This window comes from Schistocerca nitens, chromosome 9, assembly GCF_023898315.1.
Source record: "Schistocerca nitens isolate TAMUIC-IGC-003100 chromosome 9, iqSchNite1.1, whole genome shotgun sequence".
Taxonomy (NCBI): Eukaryota; Metazoa; Arthropoda; class Insecta; order Orthoptera; family Acrididae; genus Schistocerca; species Schistocerca nitens.
This window is the reverse complement of record NC_064622.1, coordinates 149487080-149508103: the sequence shown is the minus strand read 5'-3', so window position 1 is coordinate 149508103 and position 21024 is coordinate 149487080. Positions and strand designations below refer to the sequence as shown.

The 21024-nt window shown below is 43.7% G+C and overlaps 1 protein-coding gene across 1 annotated transcript in view; it reads right to left on the bottom strand.

Moving 5' to 3' along the window:
• LOC126203802 (uncharacterized) overlaps positions 1-21024 on the bottom strand; it is a 279323-nt gene that overhangs the window by 152369 nt on the left and 105930 nt on the right. Inside the window, exon 6 of the mRNA XM_049938169.1 lies at positions 16408-16455. Coding sequence (XP_049794126.1) covers positions 16408-16455 — 48 coding nt within the window. The remainder of the gene's footprint in view (positions 1-16407; positions 16456-21024) is intronic.

Sequence of the window (21024 nt, the reverse complement as noted above, 5' to 3'; positions counted from 1 at the left end):
TTGAGAGCGGCCCATATGTGTTGGTCGTGGAAATTTGTTATTCCATCTCTTCCAAAGATTGCATCTTCTGTAAACAAAACTGAAAAGACAAACAAAGGATTGACAGTTTGTCCAATAAAGCATTGGTTCAAATGGCTCTGAGGACTATGGGACTCAACTGCTGTGGTCATCAGTCCCCTAGAACTTAGAACTACTTAAACCTAAATAACCTAAGGACATCACACACATCCATGCCCGAGGCAGGATTCGAACCTGCGACCGTAGCAGTCGCACGGTTCCGGACTGCGCGCCTAGAACAGCGAGACCACCGCGGCCGGCAATAAAGCATTGGCAAAGTTCTACCATGGTGGGTGATTCGTAGGCGAAAGGCTCTGCAAACGTTGAAGTTGACAGAGAAACATTAATTGGTCGTGACGTATCGTCCATGTTGAGCTAGGATATATGCCACTCGCCAAGGCCACTTGTCTTGCGATGAAAACTGGTTCTTCTTGGATAAACTGTAGATTCATAATCTGTGGTCCTACATATCCTGTCTCACAGCCCACCAGAAGTTGGATGACTGGGCTGACTTCGGTCTGGAAACGCCGTCTGATACAGCCGTGCATCTTTGTGTGCATTACTATTCGCGAGGCAGCACACAAAAATCACGTCTGCCTGCTCACGAAATAAATATCCTGCCATGTCTGAAGGGGCACTTTCAGTTAACTCACTACATGTAGTAGTTGTACACGTTGAAGACAAACGAATGACAAACGTAAACAATCTCCCTGGCAACAGAACGCTATCTAGGATACAATGATTCAACGAGTGCATATATAAGTGAAACAGAAGGTTTGTATCGGAGAGCCGTTAAACATCATAGTTGATACCCCGAAAACGTAGGAATTTCGGACGTATGTTTATATTACCAGTTTTTCTTATATTGATGTCAGGAACGTGTCACCAAAAGTCTGTAAAAGTAATTTTTAAACATCCTGTATAATTTAGTTGGCGTTAATCTTACTTGCCTTGTGGAGTTGTGCTGCGAGGCAAAGTTGCATATCCACTTGATTCCAAGTTGACGTTTGTTGCATGCTGCCTTTAAACTTCTTTGAACAAACCACTGTGCCTAGCAGTTCGAAGAAACTGCTGGTTCTACACACATACAACAGGGATAATAGAAATGATCCAGAAAAATAATATATAATGTCAGTGACATCTGTCTGCTGTAGACTCCTAGAACATATGCTGAGTTGAAACATAATGAGATATCTCGGACTGAATCACCTGCTTCATATCAACCAGCATGGATTCCGAAAACATCGGTCATGCGCCACCTTTCTCACACCACGTCCTCGGAGCCACGTTTCAAGGAAATCACATGTTAGCAGTATTTCTTGTCTTTCGAAAGCGCCAGAGCAACGCTTATCAACGGAAACACTGTCAGATGATCTGCCTCCATAGCCGTGTGGCCAGTGCGGATTGACATGCGGAAGAACCGGGTTCAATTCCCTGTACTGTCACGGATTTTTCCTTGGCGGGAGGACTGGCACGGTGTGTAGTCAGCCTTGTGAAACCAACTGAGGAATTACTCGAACAATTAGTAGCGGTTCCAAGGTCAAGAAACACTCCAACGACTGGGAGAATGGTGTGCTGACCATATGTCCCTCCATCATAACGCATCCAGTGACGTCCGTCATAGGCTAAGGATGACACGGCGATCGTTCAGATCCATAGGGCCGTTTAGTACCAGAACACGGAACCTTACATTTCGTCAGGTGGGGAATCAAAAGAAATTTGTGGCTATAATGAGAGCTTGTAGTAGCGAGGACGCAGTTTATTCTTCATTTAAAAATCTGTTTTGTGCAGCGGACTGATATGAGTCATCATCGGTGCATTTTTCTAACCGATACATGCCATAAGTAGAAGTACTGTCCTTGGCAGATTTCTATCATGATAGAAATGGACCGATGATGACTGACATCAGTGGAAATCGATTTGCAACAAGATAAATAAATTATGTTTCCGAGACTGGTTGTTACATTCTTTATGATTTTAAGTAACTAGGCTGTCACTACTGCATCCTGGTCGGCTCTCCCCTGACGGCTGTATGAGTTTGAGGCCAGGCTCCTATACTAGGGAACATAGAAAACGTGACATCAGGCAGCACGAGCTATGCTAGAAAGAAATATTTACGCTGATAAAGAGTATCTGAACATCCTAAAGTAATGTGGAATCGATTGTAAGATGTCCACAAGAGGCAGACCCACCGGTGTAGTAGGTGGCAGGGGGTACTGAGTCGTCAGCAGGGAAGCAGTAACAACAAAATACATTGGTTTGGAGAGCATATTGACTTCAAACGTGGACTAGTCTTTGGAAGTTACCCAGATAAATACACTACTGGTCATTAAAAATGCTACACCACGCAGATGACGTGCTACAGACACGAAATTTAACCGACTGGAAGAAGATGCTGTGATATGCAAATTATTACCTTCTCAGAGCATTCATACAAGCTTGGCGCCGGTGGCGACACCTACAACGTGCTGACATGAGGAAAGTTTCCAATCGAATTCTCGTACACAAACAGCAGTTGACAGGCGTTGCCTGGTGAAACGTTGTTGTGATGCCTCGTGTAAGGAGGAGAAATGCGTACCATCACTTTTCCGACTTTGATAAAGGTCGGATTGTAGCCTATCGCGATTGCGGTTTATCGAATCGCGACATTGCTGCTCGCGTTGGTCGAGATCCAATGACTGTTAGTCGAATATGGAATCGGTGGGTTCAGGAAGGTAATACGGAACGCCGTGCTGGATCCCAACGGCCACGTATCACTAGCAGTCGAGATGACAGGCATCTTATCTGCATGTCTGTAACGGATCGCCCAGCCACGTCTCGCTCCCTGAGTCAAGAGATGGAGACGTTTGCAAGACATCTGCAGGAACAGTTCGACGAAGTTTGCAACCATGGCTGCGGCTACCCTTGACGCTGCATCACAGACAGGAGCGTTGCGTTGGTGTACTCAACGACGAACCTGGTTGCATGAATGGCAAAACGTCAATTTTTCGGATGAATCCAGGTTCTGTCTGCAGCATCATCATGGTCGCATCCGTGTTTGGCGACATCGCGGTGAACGCACTTTGGAAGCGTGTATTCGTCATCGCCATACTGGCGTATCACCCGGCGTGATGGTATGGAGGGTCCGCGGCTCGTGGTCTTGCGGTAGCGTTCTGGCTTCTCTCGCACGGGGACCCGGGTTCGATTCCCGGCGGGGTCAGGGATTTTCTCTGCCTCGAGATAACTGGGTGTTGAGTGTCTTTCATCATCATTTCATCCTCATTGACTCGCAAGTCGCCGTAGTGCCGTTAAAGAACTTGTGGAGCGGCGGCCGAACCGCCCCGCGAGGGGTCTCCGGCCACGAATGCTATACGCTCATTATTATTATTATGGTATGGGGCGCCATTTCTTACGGGTCTTGGTGACCTCTTGTTCGGACTGACGGCACTTTGAACAGTGGACGTTACATTTCAGATGTGTTGCGACCCGTGGCTCTACCCTTCAATCGATCCCTGCGAAACCCTACATTTCAGCAGGATAATGCACGAACTCATGTTGCAGGTCCTGTACGGGCCTTTCTTGATACAGAAAATGTTCGACTGCTGCCCCGGCCAGTACATTCTCCAGATCTCTCACTAATTGAAAACGTCTGGTCAATGGTGGCCGAGCAACTGGCTCGTCACAATACGCCAGTCACTACTCTCGATGAACTGTGGTATCGTGTTCAAGCTGCGTGGGCAGCTGTATCTGTACACGCCATCCAAGGTCTGTTTGACTCAATGCCCAGGCGTATCAAGGCCGTTATTACGGCCAGACGTGGTTGTTCTGGGTACCGATTTCTCAGGATCTATACATCCAAATTGCGTGAAAATGTAATCACATGTCAGTTCTAGTACAATATACTTGTCCAATGAATACCCGTTTATCATCTGCATTTCTTCTTGGTGTAGGAATTTTAATGTCCAGCAGTGTAACTGCATCAGGGACATTTAAAACTGTGAAGTGAAAACACAAAGTAAAGACTACAGCTAAATCAAGACCAGGTAGACATCATGTACTAATGGACTATGGCCATTGAGCATTGCGAGGACTGCTTGTAAAAAAATCATATGAAGTTAGCGAAAGGAATCACGCATGAGTTCCAAACTGCTACCAACAGCACTTTTAGCACAATGACTGTGTGTAGGGGGTTGGAAGAGGAGTACAGTAGTCGAGAAACACCTTGTAAAGGGCATGGCACATTTCTGTAGCCAACGTTAAGAGAGGTGGTGTAAACCTGAAGAGTAGGGCCTTTGGAGTCTTCAATCACGTTGTAGCAATCCGATGAGAGGGTTTCAGGTTAGCGAAGCCTGGAGAACTTTACCTACCATGATGTGTAGTGCCAACAGTGAAGTACAGAAGAATGGTGTTGAGGCAGGGGGCGTAATTCGTTGTTTCTTAAGAAGACGGTAACTGCGGAAGGACATGAACCCTTTTCACAACACTGCCTACAGCAGAGAAACAGTTCAGAGATAATGTTTGTTTGTGTTAGCACGGGAGCGTGTTCTGTTAGAAAGCAGCATCAGTGAGGCACTAGTTTGTGAACAAACTATTCCTGCCGAGAGTCCCGACCTTCATTCAATGAAACATTTTTGGATGAGTTAGAACGCCGACATCGTCCGAGGTCCTACGGTCAAACTTCACCACCTTCTCTGGTTTCAGCTGCTGAGCAAGAATGGCCAACTATTTCACTACATACTCTCAGACACCTCACTGAATGTGTCCTGCAGTTTGGAGGGACATATGGTCACCACACCGCTCTCCCGGCCAATGTCGAGTTTCTTGACCCTGGAACCGTTTCTAATCGGTCGACCGCACGATACTGAGCGCACCCCGTTCTAGTCTTTGCTGTGGAGGTGGGCAGACGTAGGGCTACGCTCGATGTATATTCTAAGGTCATGGCACCAAAAGGCTGCCGTGGGAACCTCATCGATAACTCTTCACCTTTACTCTGACTGTCTATTTAGTTACATTTATTGTAAGGTTTTCGTACGTTTTCTGCTATTCTAGATATTCACTTTCACTGTACTGGGGCAAAGATGTATGAGCGCGCTGGATGAGTAGTGAATAAGATCCTTGACTCTGTGTTGAATTTAATCTGTGGTGTGGATCGCCAGTCAGTTGCGCAGGGCTGGGGCATTCTTATTTGAGGCATAGTAGCAAGTAGTTGATTTTTAGAGAAGATCTCAGAGAAATTATGTGGAATAATTAATTATGGAGATGAAAACTTGTTTGTAAATCTATCTTACTGATTCTATTGATGAAGAACATATTTTGGAGAATTTTTCGGCGTAACCAACGCTTGTGCATGAATGAAACGTTTGTTTGTGAGAAATATTAATTGAAGGAAATATTTGTCCATCAGTTAACTAATAATATTCACGATTAATGTTAATTTGATCTCTTTGGTTACATTATGCCACAAGTAGCACAGTTAGCTTAAATGTCTGTAATTTTTTTAGAAATGAGTGTCTGCTTATGTTGTAAAGTCTATTCTGATAATAATCAGAATTTAATTTTTCAGGAACGACTTTCTTTAAAGTAAACCTCTACTCCATCACTTTCAGTAAAGTTTTGCGCATTTTGTCGTATGTGCATTGCACCTTACGCCATACGAAAACACAGATTTTTTCTGAAAATCAGAAAACACAAATTTTATAGTTAGTACGTTGTTTTTCTTTAGCTGCAGGATTTGGTGTTTTCAATTTGCGTTCGAGAACCTCAGTACATCAGACATAAAACAGCATGCTGGGCGTAAGGTAAGTTACTTTTATCTCACTTTCCATTCTCGTGACCAAAGAGAGCACAGTCAGAACTTTCAGGTATTGTGCTTATTAAGGACACTAATTTACAGTGAAGGTAACATTAAACAGTTATTTTCTACCGAGTCGAGTGGTATTTTATTTCGTGGATATTTCAAGTCAAACTTCGCACCTCACGTTAGGCAATTTTCATAACGTACTTCAGTAATGAATTACAGTTAATTAGTTTTCACTAAGTATGCTAATAGTTTATTTTTGGATTTAATTGAATTAATTTTCATTATTTCAAAATCGGCATTTCACTTAAAGTTTTCTTTCACGACGTTATCACATGCACAACACAGGACCAACATACAGTATTAGTCATCAGACGAATACGATATCTAAAGTACATGTTATACGATGAGAAAGATTTGAAAAAAGAAATAGAAAGAAAATGAAAAAACAGAATATTATGTATTTTCATTTATAGATAATTTTTATACAAATATGTACTACTATTAAAGTGAATAACTTGATAAATATTTCCATACAAAAATAGCAATGAATCACATTTTCTATCAAACATTTCAGTTCCTTGATAGCTTTTTTTTTCGTTTGAACAGTAGTGGGTCGCGTAGTTCGTAAGCAAAAGGACGTGACAGGCAAACAGTAGTTGAGAAGGCAGTGAGTCATGGCTTCAGCCTACGTCTGTTGTTGTTCAATCTGTACACTGAACAGTCTGTAAATGTAACTAAGGAGAAAATCTGTGAGGAAATTAACTTTCATGTTGAGTAAATATAAGTTCTGAATTTATCCATGGCAACGTAATTCTGTCAGAGACTGCAAAACACTTGCAACACATATTAAGCAGGATGCATTATGTCTTGAAAAAAGATTGTAGAATGAATGTCCACGAAAGTAGAACAAGGGTAAATGTAAGGTGGCTAAAATTTCGCAACTTGCAAGCACTCATCCACATATTTTGCGGTGATCCACAAACACAATTAGGTATCATGGGCTAGGTTGTACATCGTATATATGAATATATAAAGAAGACTGACATTGACACGCACGCCTTGTAAATAATTGCTAACGCTTATTCCATGAAAGTTGACGGAGTGCCTTTATTATCAGAACTGCGTAATGAATGATTGCCTATACTAGTAGAGGTTGGAACGACAGTGGAAATGAAATGGCAGGCGGAACTCAAGCCCTGTGTGGAAGGCCCACACAGGTGTGGTGGTCCAGCTCCATACAGGGAGTGCCAAGACAGACAGTCCGGACACCTGAGTGCAAAACACAATACGGAGCCCGCCGGCCGCTATTGTAGTAGGGCCGGAAGGATAACCGGATAGTACTTCCGAACTCTAGAAAGCTTGGACGCAGCTGCGAAGAACGAAGAAGTGTTACCTCGGAAATCACGCAGGCTGGGTTATTTCCAAGCATTTTTACTCAGAAGCGTACCATTGTACGAGTATAGATATTTCCTCGCAAACTGTCCGCGTTGGACGACAAAAGACTGAAATATGGTTGGTGGGCGTACGGAAGAATCTGTGGAGAGGGAGAGTATTCCGTGGTTTCGGGAATATGATTAGTTTTCGGAATTACGAGAGTGGGTAGCCGAACCTTGCTGGGAAGCCAGCGGTGGAGAGACGTGGTCTTCTGTCGTGAGCGCCCGTGTGTGACGGTCGCTCGATATCAGCTTTGTTGGTAAAGACGGACTTGCTGTCTTTGCTCTCAGTAGAGTTTATAGGTATAACAGTTAGGCACTGTACTGTTGCGAACCTATACGATTCTAGACTTCACCTCCGGGTTTGAAATCGTCGTTGAGTACGCAGCGTTCAGTAATTGAGAGCACTTCGCTCTGGCTATACTTACGTTGAGACGTTATCTGAACGTCCTTGTCGCTGGGAGTTCGCATATCTCGTCTGTAGAACACAGAGAGGAGAAGACAGTATTAGGGTATATTAGTCAGAGGACCGCCTTCTGCCGTCCTAATGTTTGAAAGAGTTTATTTGTGGCTGGAGTTTTTCTATTGTCGCAGACGAGTACGACAACCATCACTTCGATGCAGCGGACGCAGTACTTACGGTGATATCGCAAATTGCTTCATCTTATTAGGGCTATAAAGCTAAACAGCTGTGATCAAGTTAGTTTATTTCCACTGAGGTTCCACACCACCATAGATCATCTTTGAAAGTAGTGTCTTCTAGTGTTTGGTACGTATATGATGTCAGTCATTTCGCGTTATTGATATTAGATCGCGCAGTCATAATAAGGGGTAGAGTTGGGCAATTGATTAATAATTTTAGTTAGGAAATACAGACAATTGTACTTAAAGGGTTGATTTTAATCTATAATAAACATATATTGACCAACAACGTTTATCATTTAGTAGTATTAATTGCCTTCATCATACATTTATGTTTAGATTGTAATTTATATATAAAAAGAGAATGAAGAGATCCTAAGATCTGCTTCAAGGGATAGTCAGACAGGGCCAAATCATCATTTTAGCGTTTATTATTTTCCGTTGCGCACATTCATTTTACACTCGCCTGGAGTAGCATCTTGAATAATGGAATGTAGTATGGCGGTATTAGATTAAGAAATGAGACACTAAAAGTAGTAGACGAGATTAGAATTTGGGTAGCAAAATAAGTGATGACGCCCGAAGCAGAGAGGATGTAAGACGCAGACTGGCATTTCAGGAAAAGCGTTTCTGAGAAAGAAAACTTTTTTAGGTCTAGTAAGTATAAATATTGGCATTAGTAAGTTTTTTGTGAAAGAATTTGTCTGGAGTGTAACCTCGAAAGAAAATGAAATCTATACATACTAGCAGTTCAGACCTAAAGAGAATAGCTTTTGAAACGTGCTGCAACGGGAGAATACTGAAGATCAAATGGGTAGATCCGATAAACAATGAAGAGGTATTGAATCGTAATGGGCCGAGAAGAAAATTACGCCACACCTTGCCTAAAAGAAGGGAGCGGTTGATAGGGGGTCTCAACGAATCGTCGATTTGGTTGCGGTGGGAAATCTGCGGGTGGAAATTGTAGAGACAAGCCAAAGCTGAATACAGCAAGCAGACTCAAATGGATGTAGGGTGCAGTAGCTATGTAGATACAAAGAGGATTGCTCAGGACAGTTTAGCGTGGAAAACTGTATCAAATTAGCCTTCGGGCTGGTCACGACGACAACAGTACATAATTAGAGATGTAATTATACGAATTTTTATGGTACATACAAACTAGTCTTCGGAGTGAAGCTCAGAACGATGACAGTACATAAGCAGAGATGTTACTACGCAAATTGTTATTGTACATACAAATTACTTTATAAAATCAAAATGTCATCGTACGTAATAATTTTATGTGATATTATTCTTCAAATTAAGGTTGTGCAGTACGGTCCGAAAGTTCTGTTACTCCCTTCTTTCTTGGTCGTGATGTATATTTACACTGATCAGCCACAACATTATGACCAACGACCTACTGTCGATATAAACTCGTCCAGGCGATAGCAGCGTCACATGGCTCGGAAAGACTGCTAGTCAGACACACGCGTTGTGCATGTACCATCGGTGAATGTGCTGTCCGAATGTACTCGTAGAATGGGGAAGGCGCGCGACCAATGTAAGTTTGACCGAGGGCAAGTTGTGATGGCTCGGAGGCTCGGCACGAGCATTTTGGTAACTGCACGATTTGTCGGGTAAGAGTTTTAGACACGTGGCGAAACCAAGGTGCAACCACATCCAGACGTCGTGGGGTTGCGCAGCCGTCCCTCGTCACAGATGTAGGACGTCGTAGACTGGGCAGGCTCTTAAAACACGACAGGTGGCGATCTGTTGCAGAACAAACATCAAACTTAAATGATGGTTAGAGCACAAGTGAGACTGAATACAGTGCACCGAACACTTCTAACGATGGGTCTACGCAGCCGACGATGCATGAACGTGCCAATGAAGCTACGAATGAAATGCCACGTGAGCATCGGCACTAGACGTTGGCGCAGTGGCAGAGAGTTGCACGGTCTGATGAATCCCGATACCTTCTTCATCGTGCCGATAGGAGGGGGTGAATCCGTCGTCCTCCAAGGGAACAGCACCTTGACACCTGTACTGCGGGACGGAGACAAGCTGGCGGCGACTCGATAATACTATGAGAAACATTCATGTGCCCAGTGGAGCGCGTGCAAGGCATCCTGACGGCCGAGGAGTATGGCACATTGGTTGCAGACCACGTACACCCCTTCATGACGATCGTGTCTCTCGACGACAATGCATTTTTCAACAAGATAATGTGCCATGTCACAAGGCCAGGAGTGTGAGGCCATGGTTTCAGGAACTCAGTGCCGAGTTCCATTTGATGTGCTGGTCCCCCAAATGGCCAGATCTAAGTCTGATCGAACACATCTGGGATGTGATTGAACATGACGTCACAGCTCATCTCCCCCACCCCAGTGACTTGTGCGTGCACGTGTGGTACCAACTCCCTCCAGCGACTTACCAAGGCCTCACAGCTTCCATGCCACCAAGCGTCGCCGCTGTTATCCGTGCCAAAGGTAGACGTACCAGATATAAGGTAGGTAGTCATAATGTCCTGGCTGATCAGTGTACACTTCATATGTCTTTTCTTTCTTTTCAGATGGCGCACACAAGCACCTACAGTGTGGAACAACGTGATCTGGCAAGTGCATGGGCTCATGAACGTGAACACACCGGGAAAACCGTAAGATTTGTGCAAGGGGACTTTGCTCCACGATTTCATACAGAAGCTCCACCAAAACGAACGATACTGCAATGGCAACAGAAGGTCTCGAGAGCCGGGTCCATTTGGATAGAAAAAGGAAGGTCACGACAAAAAGTATAAGCTGGCTGGAGTGGCGAGCGGTTCTAGGCGCTACAGTCCGGAACCGCGAGACCGCTACGGTCGTAGGTTCGAATCCTGCCTCGGGCATGGATGTGTGTGGTGTCCTTAGGTTAGTTAGGTTTAAGTAGTTCAAGTTCTAGGGGACTGATGACCTCAGAAGTTAAGTCCCATAGTGCTCAGAGCCATTTGAACCATTTGAACCAATAAATATATGCAGCACTGACGGATTCCGTGACCAGGTCTCCTATTAAAGCATTGCGGAAGATATCTGCTGAACATGGAATTCCAGAAACGATGTGCTGACACACATAAAAAAAGATCTGGAATTAAAATCTTGTAGGCCAACATCCGGAAATGACTTGAGTGTTGAGGACAAGCAGCGAACACAAGAAGCTTGCTCAAGATTACTCGATGTGTTTTTGACGGCACCACAGGTGGCAAAATTTTCTTCTCAGACGAATGTACAATTTATCGGTCTTGTCCCCCTAGCGGTATTTTTTCTCTGGAGCAAGTAAAACTCATGTTATTATGAAGAGTTAGAGAACAATCCCCCACTCCTTATGATCTGTGCTGCAATGCCCAGTTGGCATCTCACAGGGCCGTATTTCTTTGATGGTGCAGTGAATTAACATTCTTACTTTCAAATGTTGCGTGAATGTTTTATTCCAAATCTCCATAGATTAAACGTTGTTGCTGACAGTTGGCTTCAATAAGATGCGGCTCCTGCCCAGTACTCCCTCCGTGATCGGAAGTTCTAGGATGAAGTTTTACCCCAGAGGTTGATGGGGAGAGGACCAGGGCATCTGCCAGCGTTGATCGAGTGGTCTCTGAGGAATCCTTATCTGACATTATGCAGCAATTACCTGTAGGGAACAATTAAGCAGCGTGTCAAGAAACAACGATGACAGACAGTTGATGACGTAAAGCAAGCTGTTATGGAGGCGTTCAAGAAAATCACAATTCCAGTACTTCGGAAAACTTCACACAACACCTGGCACCGCCTCATTTGGTGCCACGACGATGATGGTGCGCACAATGATGTTCTTGATCACTAAACAAGCTGGAAAGTTAAGTATGAACTTTTATCATACATCTGCCATGTGAGACGTAACAGTCCACTGAAACCCATTTAAAATATATAAGTCCTGTAATTGGTAGAAGCATTTAGAATTAACGTAATTAGGTGACATTGGTCAAAGGCATTTCTTTGAAACTGAGATGGATTTGTGTTAAAACATCAACTAAATTAAAGTCTGTTGTATTTAAATAAAAAAACAACTGAGAGAAGCAGAATTGATTAGAAAATTAAAATGTAATTAGCGACAATGTTAAGTGGCGTGTAACATAGGTAGTTCTTTAAGTATTTAGTCAATAATAAGTCGAAGACCTATGTCGCCACACTCAATAGGTGACTCGGAAACATACAGGGTGTTACAAAAAGGTACGGCCAAACTTTCAGGCAACATTCCTCACACACAAATAAAGAAAAGATCTTATGTGGACATGTGTCCGGAAACGCTTAATTTCCATGTTAGAGCTCATTTTAGTTTCGTCAGTATGTACTATACTTCCTCGGTTCACCGCTAGTTGGCCCAATTGAAGGAAGGTAATGTTGACTTCGGTGCTTGTGTTGACATGCGACTCATTGCTCTACAGTACTAGCATCAAGCACATCAGTACGTAGCATCAACAGGTTAGTGTTCATCACGAACGTGGTTTTGCAGTTAGTGCAATGTTTACAAATGCGGAGTTGGCAGATGCCCATTTGATGTATGGATTAGCACGGAGCAATAGCCGTGGCGCGGTACGTTTGTATTGAGACAGATTTCCAGAACGAAGGTGTCCCGACAGGAAAACGATCGAAGCAATTGATCGGCGTCTTGGGGAGCACGGAACATTTCAGCCTATGACTCGCGACTGGGGAAGACCTAGAACGACGAGGACACCTGCAATGGACGAGGCAATTCTTCGTGCAGTTGACGATAACCCTAATGTCAGCGTCAGAGAAGTTGCTGCTGTACAAGGTAACGTTGACCACGTCACTGTATGGAGAGTGCTACGGGAGAACCAGTTGTTTCCGTACCATGTACAGCGTGGCAGGCACTATCAGCAGCTGATTGGCCTCCACGGGTACACTTCTGCGAATGGTTCATCCAACAATGTGCCAATCCTCATTTCACTGCAAATGTTCTCTTTACGGATGAGGCTTCATTCCAACGTGAACAAATTGTAAATTTTCACAATCAACATGTGTGGGCTGACGAGAATCCGCACGCAATTGTGCAATCACGTCATCAACACAGATTTTCTGTGAACGTTTGGGCAGGCATTGTTAGTGATGTCTTGATTGGGCCCCATGTTCTTCCACCTACGCTCAATGGAGCACGTTATCACGATTTCATACGGGATACTCTACGTGTGCTGCTAAGACATGTGCATTTACAAGTACGACACAACATGTGGTTCATGCACGATGGAGCTCCTGCACATTTCAGTCGAAGAGTTCGTACGCTTCTCAATAACAGATTCGGTGACCGATGGATTGATAGAGGCGGACCAATTCCATGGCCTCCACGCTCTCCTGACCTCAACCCTCTTGCCTTTCAATTCTGGAGGCATTTGAAAGCTCTTGTCTACGCAACCCCGGTACCAAATGTAGAGACTCTTCGTGCTCGTGTTGTGGACGGCTGTGATACAATACACCAGGGATTCCATACGACGGAGGGTGGATGCATGTATCCTCGCTAACGGAGGACATTTTGAACATTTCCTGTAACAAAGTGTTTGAAGTCACGCTGGTACGCTCTGTTGCTGTGTGTTTCCATTCCATGATTAATGTGATTTGAAGAGAAGTAATAAAATGAGCTCTAACATGGAAAGTAAGCGTTTCCGGACACATATCCACATAGCTTATTTTCTTTCTTTGTGTGTGAGGAATGTTTCCTGGAAGTTTGGCCGTACCTTTCTGTAACACCCTGTATACAGGATGGTCCATTGATAGCGACCGGGCCAAATATCTCACGAAATAAGCATCAAACGAAAAAACTACAAAGAACGAAACTCGTCTAGCTTGAAGGGGGAAACCAGATGGCGCTATGGGTAGCCCGCCAGATGGCGCTGCCGTAGGTCAAACGGATATCAACTGCGTTTTTTTTAACTAGGAACCCCCATTTTAATACATATTCATGTCGTACGTAAAGAAATGTGAATGTTTTAGTTGGACCACTTTTTTGCTTTGTGATAGATGGCGCTGTAATAATCACAAAAGTATAAGTACGTGGTATCACGTAACATTCCGCCAGTGCAGACGGTATTTGCTTCGTGATACATTACCCGTGTTAAAATGGACCGTTTACCAATTGCGGTAAAGGTCGATATCGTGTTGATATATAGCTATTGTGATCAAAGTGCCCAACGAGCGTGTGCTATGTATGCTACTCGGTATCCTGGACGACATCATCCGAATGTGCGGACCGTTCGCCGGATAGTTACGTTATTTAAAGAAACAGGAAGTGTTTGGCCATTTGGGAAACGTCAGCCACGACCTGCTACAAATGATGATGTCCAAGCAGGTGTTTTAGCTGCTGTCGCGGCTAATCCGCACATCAGTAGCAGACAAACTGCGCGAGAATCGGGAATCTCAAAAACGTCGGTGTTGATAATGCTACATCAACATCGATTGCACACGTACCATATTTCTATGCACCAGAAATTGCATGGCGACGACTTTGAACGTCGTGAACAGTTCTGCCACTGGGTACAAGAGAAATTGCGGGACGATGACAGATTTTTTGCACGCGTTCTATTTAGCGATGAAGCGGCATTCACCAACAGCGGTAACGTAAACCGGCATAATATGCACTATTGGGCAACGGAAAATCCGCGATGGCTGCGACAAGTGGAACATCAGCGACCTTGGCGGGTTAGTGTATGGTGCGGCATTATGGGAGGAAGGATAATTGGCCCCTATTTTATCGATGGCAATCTAAATGGTGCAATGTATGTTGATTTCCTTCGTAATGTTCTACCGATGTTACTACAAGATGTTTCACTGCATGACAGAATGGCGATGTACTTCCAACCTGATGTATGTCCGACACATAGCTCGCGTGCAGTTGAAGCGGTATTGAGTAGCATATTTCATGACAGTTGGATTAATCGTCGAAGCACCACACCATGGCCCGCACGTTCACCGGATCTGACGTCCCCGGATTTCTTTCTGTGGGGAAAGTTGGAGGATATTTGCTATCGTGACCCACCGACAACGCCTGACAACATGCGTCAGCGCATTGTCAATGCATGTGCGAACAATACGGAAGGCGAACTACTCGCTGTTAAGAGGAATGTCGTTACACGTATTGCCAAACGCATTGAGGTTGACGGGCATCATTTTGAGCATTTCTTGCATTAATGTGGTATTTACAGGTAATCACGCATGTGTTCTCAGAAATGGTAAGTTCACAAAGGTACATGTATCACATTGGAACAACCGGAATACAATGTTCAAACGTACCTACATTCTGTATTTTAATTTATAAAACCTACCTGTTACCAACTGTTCGTCTAAAACTGTGACCCATATGTTTGTGACTATTACAGCGCCATCTATCAGAAAGCGAAAAAAGTGGTCTAACTAAAACATTCATATTTCTTTGCGTACTACACGAATATGTAATAAAAAATTGGGGTTCCTATTTTAAAAAAAACGCAGTTGATATCAGTTTGATCTATGGCAGCGCCATCTAGCGGACCAACCATAGCGCCATCTGGTTCCCCCTTCAAGCTAGACTAGTTTCGTGAGATATTTGGCCCGGTCAATATCAATGGACCACCCTGTAAGTTGGTAGGAACATTTTCCGATCCATGTATCTTTTGCATTTTATAAAAATAGTTAAAGCATTGTTAATATTTCACATTTGAGTATTCGCACATTTATAAAATGTTAAATGGTTAAAGATCGATAAATGTATTCGTTCTATAAGTGCTAGTGTAACCTGATATTTGTCATTTAAGTTAAGACAACAGTTTTAATTGTAATTTTATTAAATAACCCTTTATGTCAATACTGAGGATTGTTCGGATTTATATATATAAAGTGACAGCCATGTTGGCATAGAGAGGCAGTATTGTATCAGATTCCCTACAAGAAGCATGTAATGACTTAAGAAAGATGTAAGTGTTGAAAGTATGTCTGTACAATTATGAAATATCTTAGAATAAATATTTCTGAATCTAAATGTATATATTATTTAATCATGCCGCAACAAGCATGTTGCAGACGACTTCATGAGCCTGATGCAGAAGCAGATAAATTGGTGAGTACACCCTACAAAATTATGAACTTTGTTAATAATAATAATTTCACACATGACACTCTCGAAATAAGAAAATAAATAAGTAAATGTCATGACCAGAAAAAAGGCGGGTTATAGGTCTTCGGACCAGACTGTACATTTACGTCTTATTCATTGAATGTTTTCTCCGTCATAGTATTTAAGCAACTTTCCATAAAGTTATAACAGTAACTAAATAAACAAGTGCGTGAATAGTGTGTCAAACTTCTTTCTAATGTTTCAAGATACAGCGTTTACCCCAGCTGCCTGTAACTATCATTTAAGGAATATCAATTTAATTCTGATTAAAATTATGCAAAACGTGATACATATTTTCACTACAATCGAAATTTAGTTTGTTATAAAGATGATTAAGGTACTTACCTCGCACGCTTATCGACATTCGCCTACATTCCACAGGTTTGGTGAGATCTGAAAATGAAACGCCATTCGTTCAGTGTTCTACAGAAATCTGCCAAATATTATTTAAGATCATCTTTCCAACTGTATTTTGATATAATGACATCTGATATTCGCAGCCTGACAGAATACTGCCAAAATTTGTAACATTTTTAGCCACTACGGAAATTTGTCTACTATCACGAACAGCAACGCTTTCGATTCATTATCACTAGCTTCGTTCACCGTTGAGAAGCAGACTCTGAATGTTTGCCTTTAAAGATGAATTAGTATAAAACATGTCAATCCTGAAGCTGGCAGTCACAAATATATTATGTACTTACTACATTACTGGCCATTACAATTACAACACCAGAATCTTTAACAAATAACAGAACTTTACCCGCTGTGCATATCTGTGTGTCTATAAACTGAAGTCGCTAGATATCGTCCGTCTGTACACGCAGGCTTATCTCAAGAACTGCGACAGGAATTTTCATTCAGTTTTGACTAATAGTCACACTGGTTTACGAAGAAAACACACTACCGCCATTAACATTGCTACACCACGAAGACGACGCTACACACGCGAAATTTAACCGACAGAAAGAAGATGCTGTGATATGCAAATGTTCAGCTTTTCAGAGCATTCACACAAGGTAGGCGTCTGTGGCGACACCTACAACGTGCTGACATGAGGAAAGTTTCCAACCCATTTCTCATACACAAACAGCAGTTGACCGGCGTTGCCTGGTGAAACGTTGTTGTGATGCCTCGTGTAAGGAGAAGAAATGCGTGCCATCACGTTTCCAACTTTGATAAAGGTCAGATTGTAGCCTATCGCGATTGCGGTTTATCGTATCGCGACATTGCTGCTCGCGTTAGTCGAGATCAAATGACTGTTAGCAGAATATGGAATCGATGGGTTCAGGAGGGTAATACGGAACGCCGTGCTGGATCCCAACGGCCTCGTATCACTAGCAGTCGAGATGACAGGCATCTTATCCACATGGCTGTATCGGATCGTGCAGCATGTCTCGATCCCTGAGTCAACAGATGGGGACGTTTGCAAGACAACAACCATCTGCACGAACAGTTCGACGACGTTTGCAGCAGCATGGACTATCAGCTCGGAGACCATGGCTGCGGTTACCCTTGTCGCTGCATCACAGACAGGAGCGCCTGCGATGGTGTACTCAACGACGAACCTTGGTGCACCATTTTTTCGGATGAAACTAGGTTCTGTTTACAGCATCATGATGGTCGCATCCGTGTTTGGCGACATCGCGGTGAATGCACATTGAAAGCGTGTATTCGTCATCGCCATACTGGCGTATCACCCGGCGTGATGGTATGGGGTGCCATTGGTCACACGTCTCAGCTACCTCTTGTTCGCATTGACGGCACTTTGAACAGTGGACGTTACATATCAGATGTGTTACGACCCGTGGCTCTACCCTTCATTCGATTCCTGCGAAACCCTACATTTCAGCAGGATAATGGACGACCGCATGTTGTAGGTCCTGTACGGGCCTTTCTGGATGCAGAAAATGTTCGACTGTTGTCCTGGCCGGCACATTCTCCAGATCTCTCACCAATTGAAAAGGTCAGGTCAATTGTGGCCGAGCATCTGGCTCGTCACAATACGCCAGTCACTACTCTTGATGAACTGTGGTATCATGTTGAAGCTGCATGGGCAGCTGTACCTGTACACGCCATCCAAGCTCTGTATGACTCAATGCCCAGGCGTATCAAGGCCGTTGTTACGGCCAGAGGTGGTTGTTCTGCGTACTGATTTCTCAGAATATATACACCCAAATTGCGTGAAAATGTAATCACATGTCATTTCTAGTATAATATATTTGTTCAAAGAATACCCGTTTATCATCTGCATTTCTTCTTGGTGTAGCAGTTTTAATAGCCAGTAGTGTATTTAAATATAATTTATAAAATACACAGATGGGAAAAAGAATCGCAACACCAAAAGTGAATTAATGTAGAGTAATGAAATTTCGGGAATACATTTCTCTAGGTAAATATTTAAGTGATTAACATTGCGTGATCACAGATTAATGTAAGCCAGAGACCAACTATTGCAAATGTGAAATTCTGGTACACTAAAGGCCGATGTAACCGCCAGAAGGTTGAATGCAAACACTCAGATGTGTGTGCCTTGTGTTGTAGGCGCCTTATATCAGTTTTCTGGATAGAGTTCCACGCCTGTTGCAGTTGGTGGGTCAATACAGGGATGGTTAGCGCTGGCTGTTAGCGTCTCCGGAGTTGTCGTCCGATGATGTCCCACACGTCACCACTAGAGACAGATCTGGTGATGGAGCAAGCCAAGGCAACATTTCGGCACTGTGTAGAGCATTTTGCGTCACAACAGCGGTATGTGGGCGAGCGTTGTCCTGTTGGAAAAGAGCCCCTGGTATGCTGATCATGAATGGCAACAGAACAGGACGAACCACCAGACTGACGTGTCAATTTGCATTCACGTTGCGTGGGATAATCAGGAGTGTGTTCCTGCTGTGATATGAGTCCGCACCCAGGACCAAACTCCATATGTATGTAAACTGTGTGTATCGCACAGACAGGTCCTCAACTGGTCTCCTGATAAACGACACGCGACCATCCCTGGCACCGAGGCAGAACCAACTTTCATCAGAAAACACAACAGACCTCCACCTTGCCCTCCAATGAGCTCTCGCTTGACATCACTGAAGTCGCAAACGGTAGTGGTTTTGGGTCAGTGAAATGCACTTTACAGGGCGTCTGGCTCGGAACTGTCCTTGAAGTAACTACGAGGGTCACTCCAAAAGAAATGCACACTATTTTTTAAAAAAATCCATGTTTTATTCTACATGTTTGAAAGTTTTACAATGTGTAGATACATCCTTTAGGAACAATATTTTCATTTCTCCACATAATTTCCATCCCTCTCAACTGCCTTACGCCATCTTGGAACCAGCGCCTGTATACCCGCACGGTAAAATTCTGGACCAACCTGTTGGAGCCACTGTTTGGCAGCGTGCACAGTGGAGTCATCACCTTCAAACCTTGTTCCACGAAGAGAGTCTTTCAGTTTCCCAAAGAGATGATAGACACATGGAGCCAGGTCAGGATTGTAAGGCGGGTGTTTCAGTGTTGTCCATCCGAGTTTTGTGATCGTTTCCATGGTTTTTTGACTGACATGTGGCCGTTCATTGTCGTGCAACAGCTAAACATCCTGCTTTTGCCGATGTGGTCGAAAGCGACTCAGTCGAGCTTGAAGCTTCTTCAGTGTCGTCACATATGCATCAGAATTTATGGTGGTTCCACTTGGCATGATGTCAACAAGCAAGAGTACTTTGGAATCGAAAAACACCGTAGTCATAACATTTCCAGCAGAAGGTGTGGTTTTGATTTTTTTTTTCTTGGGTGAATTTGCATGATGCCACTCCATTGGCAAAAATGGTAAAAAATGATGGGGCCATGTTTCATCACCCGTCACAAATCTTCCAAGAAATTCATCTCCGCCATTTCGTACTGTTCCAAAAGTTCGCTGCTTACCGTTTTTCTTGTTTCTTTGTGAGCCACTGTCAACATCCTGGGAACCCACCTGGCACAAACCTTTTTTAACGCCAACACGTCTTTCCCCTAGCCCAATGTAGCGTGACAATTCGTTCACTGTGATGCATCTGTCAGTAGTCACCAATTCGTTAACTCTCTGCACATTGTCTGGAGTGTGTGCAGTACTAGGCGTGCCGCTGCGAGGACAATCCTCAATATTGCCGTGCCCGCTTTCATCACGTAACCTGCTTGCCCACCGACTAACTGTACTGCGATCAAGAGCAGCATCTCCATACACCTTTTTCAACCTCTTGTGGATGTTTCCCATTGTCTCGTTTTCACAGCACAGGAATTCTATAACAGCATGTTGTTTCTGACGAACGTGAAGTGTAGCACCCATCTTGAAGAGACGCTGTGACGGCGCAACTCACGGGAACAGGTTGAACTAAGTTTGAAACCAAGCGGGAAGGATGTATCTACACACTGTAAAACTTTCACACATGCAGAATGAAAACTGTATTTTTACAAAAATAGTGTGCATTTCGTTTGGAGTGATCCTCGTAATTTGTAACAGTTCGTTGTGTCACTCTGGAACCAACTGCTGCTGAAATTGCTGAAGCAGATGCAGTACTCCGCGCCACAGCCATACGCCGAGCACTACGGTCTTCCCTCTCGGTAGTGTCACGTGGCCGTTCAGACCACGGTCTTCTTCCCACCGTACATTCCCGTGAGTGTCGTTGTCAGTGATAATGTACAGAGGCTACATTCTTGCCAAGTATTTCTGTATTATTGGCGTTTTTATCACTCGAAAGGCGTTCTTGACTAATGTCAACTCCCCACGTTCAATGTCAAAGGTAACTAACGCTCATGACCGTTACAGAGTCTATTTAGCTACTAGCACCACTCTTATTCGACTGGCGCGAAATTTGAATAGACATCTTCTCTCAGATGGAGAAACACGCCTATCGACTTTCGTTTATGTCGCCCAACTCCTTCTTGCTGTTGCAATTTTTTTTCCGTCAGTGTATTTGGTACATATTATCTGAACTATGA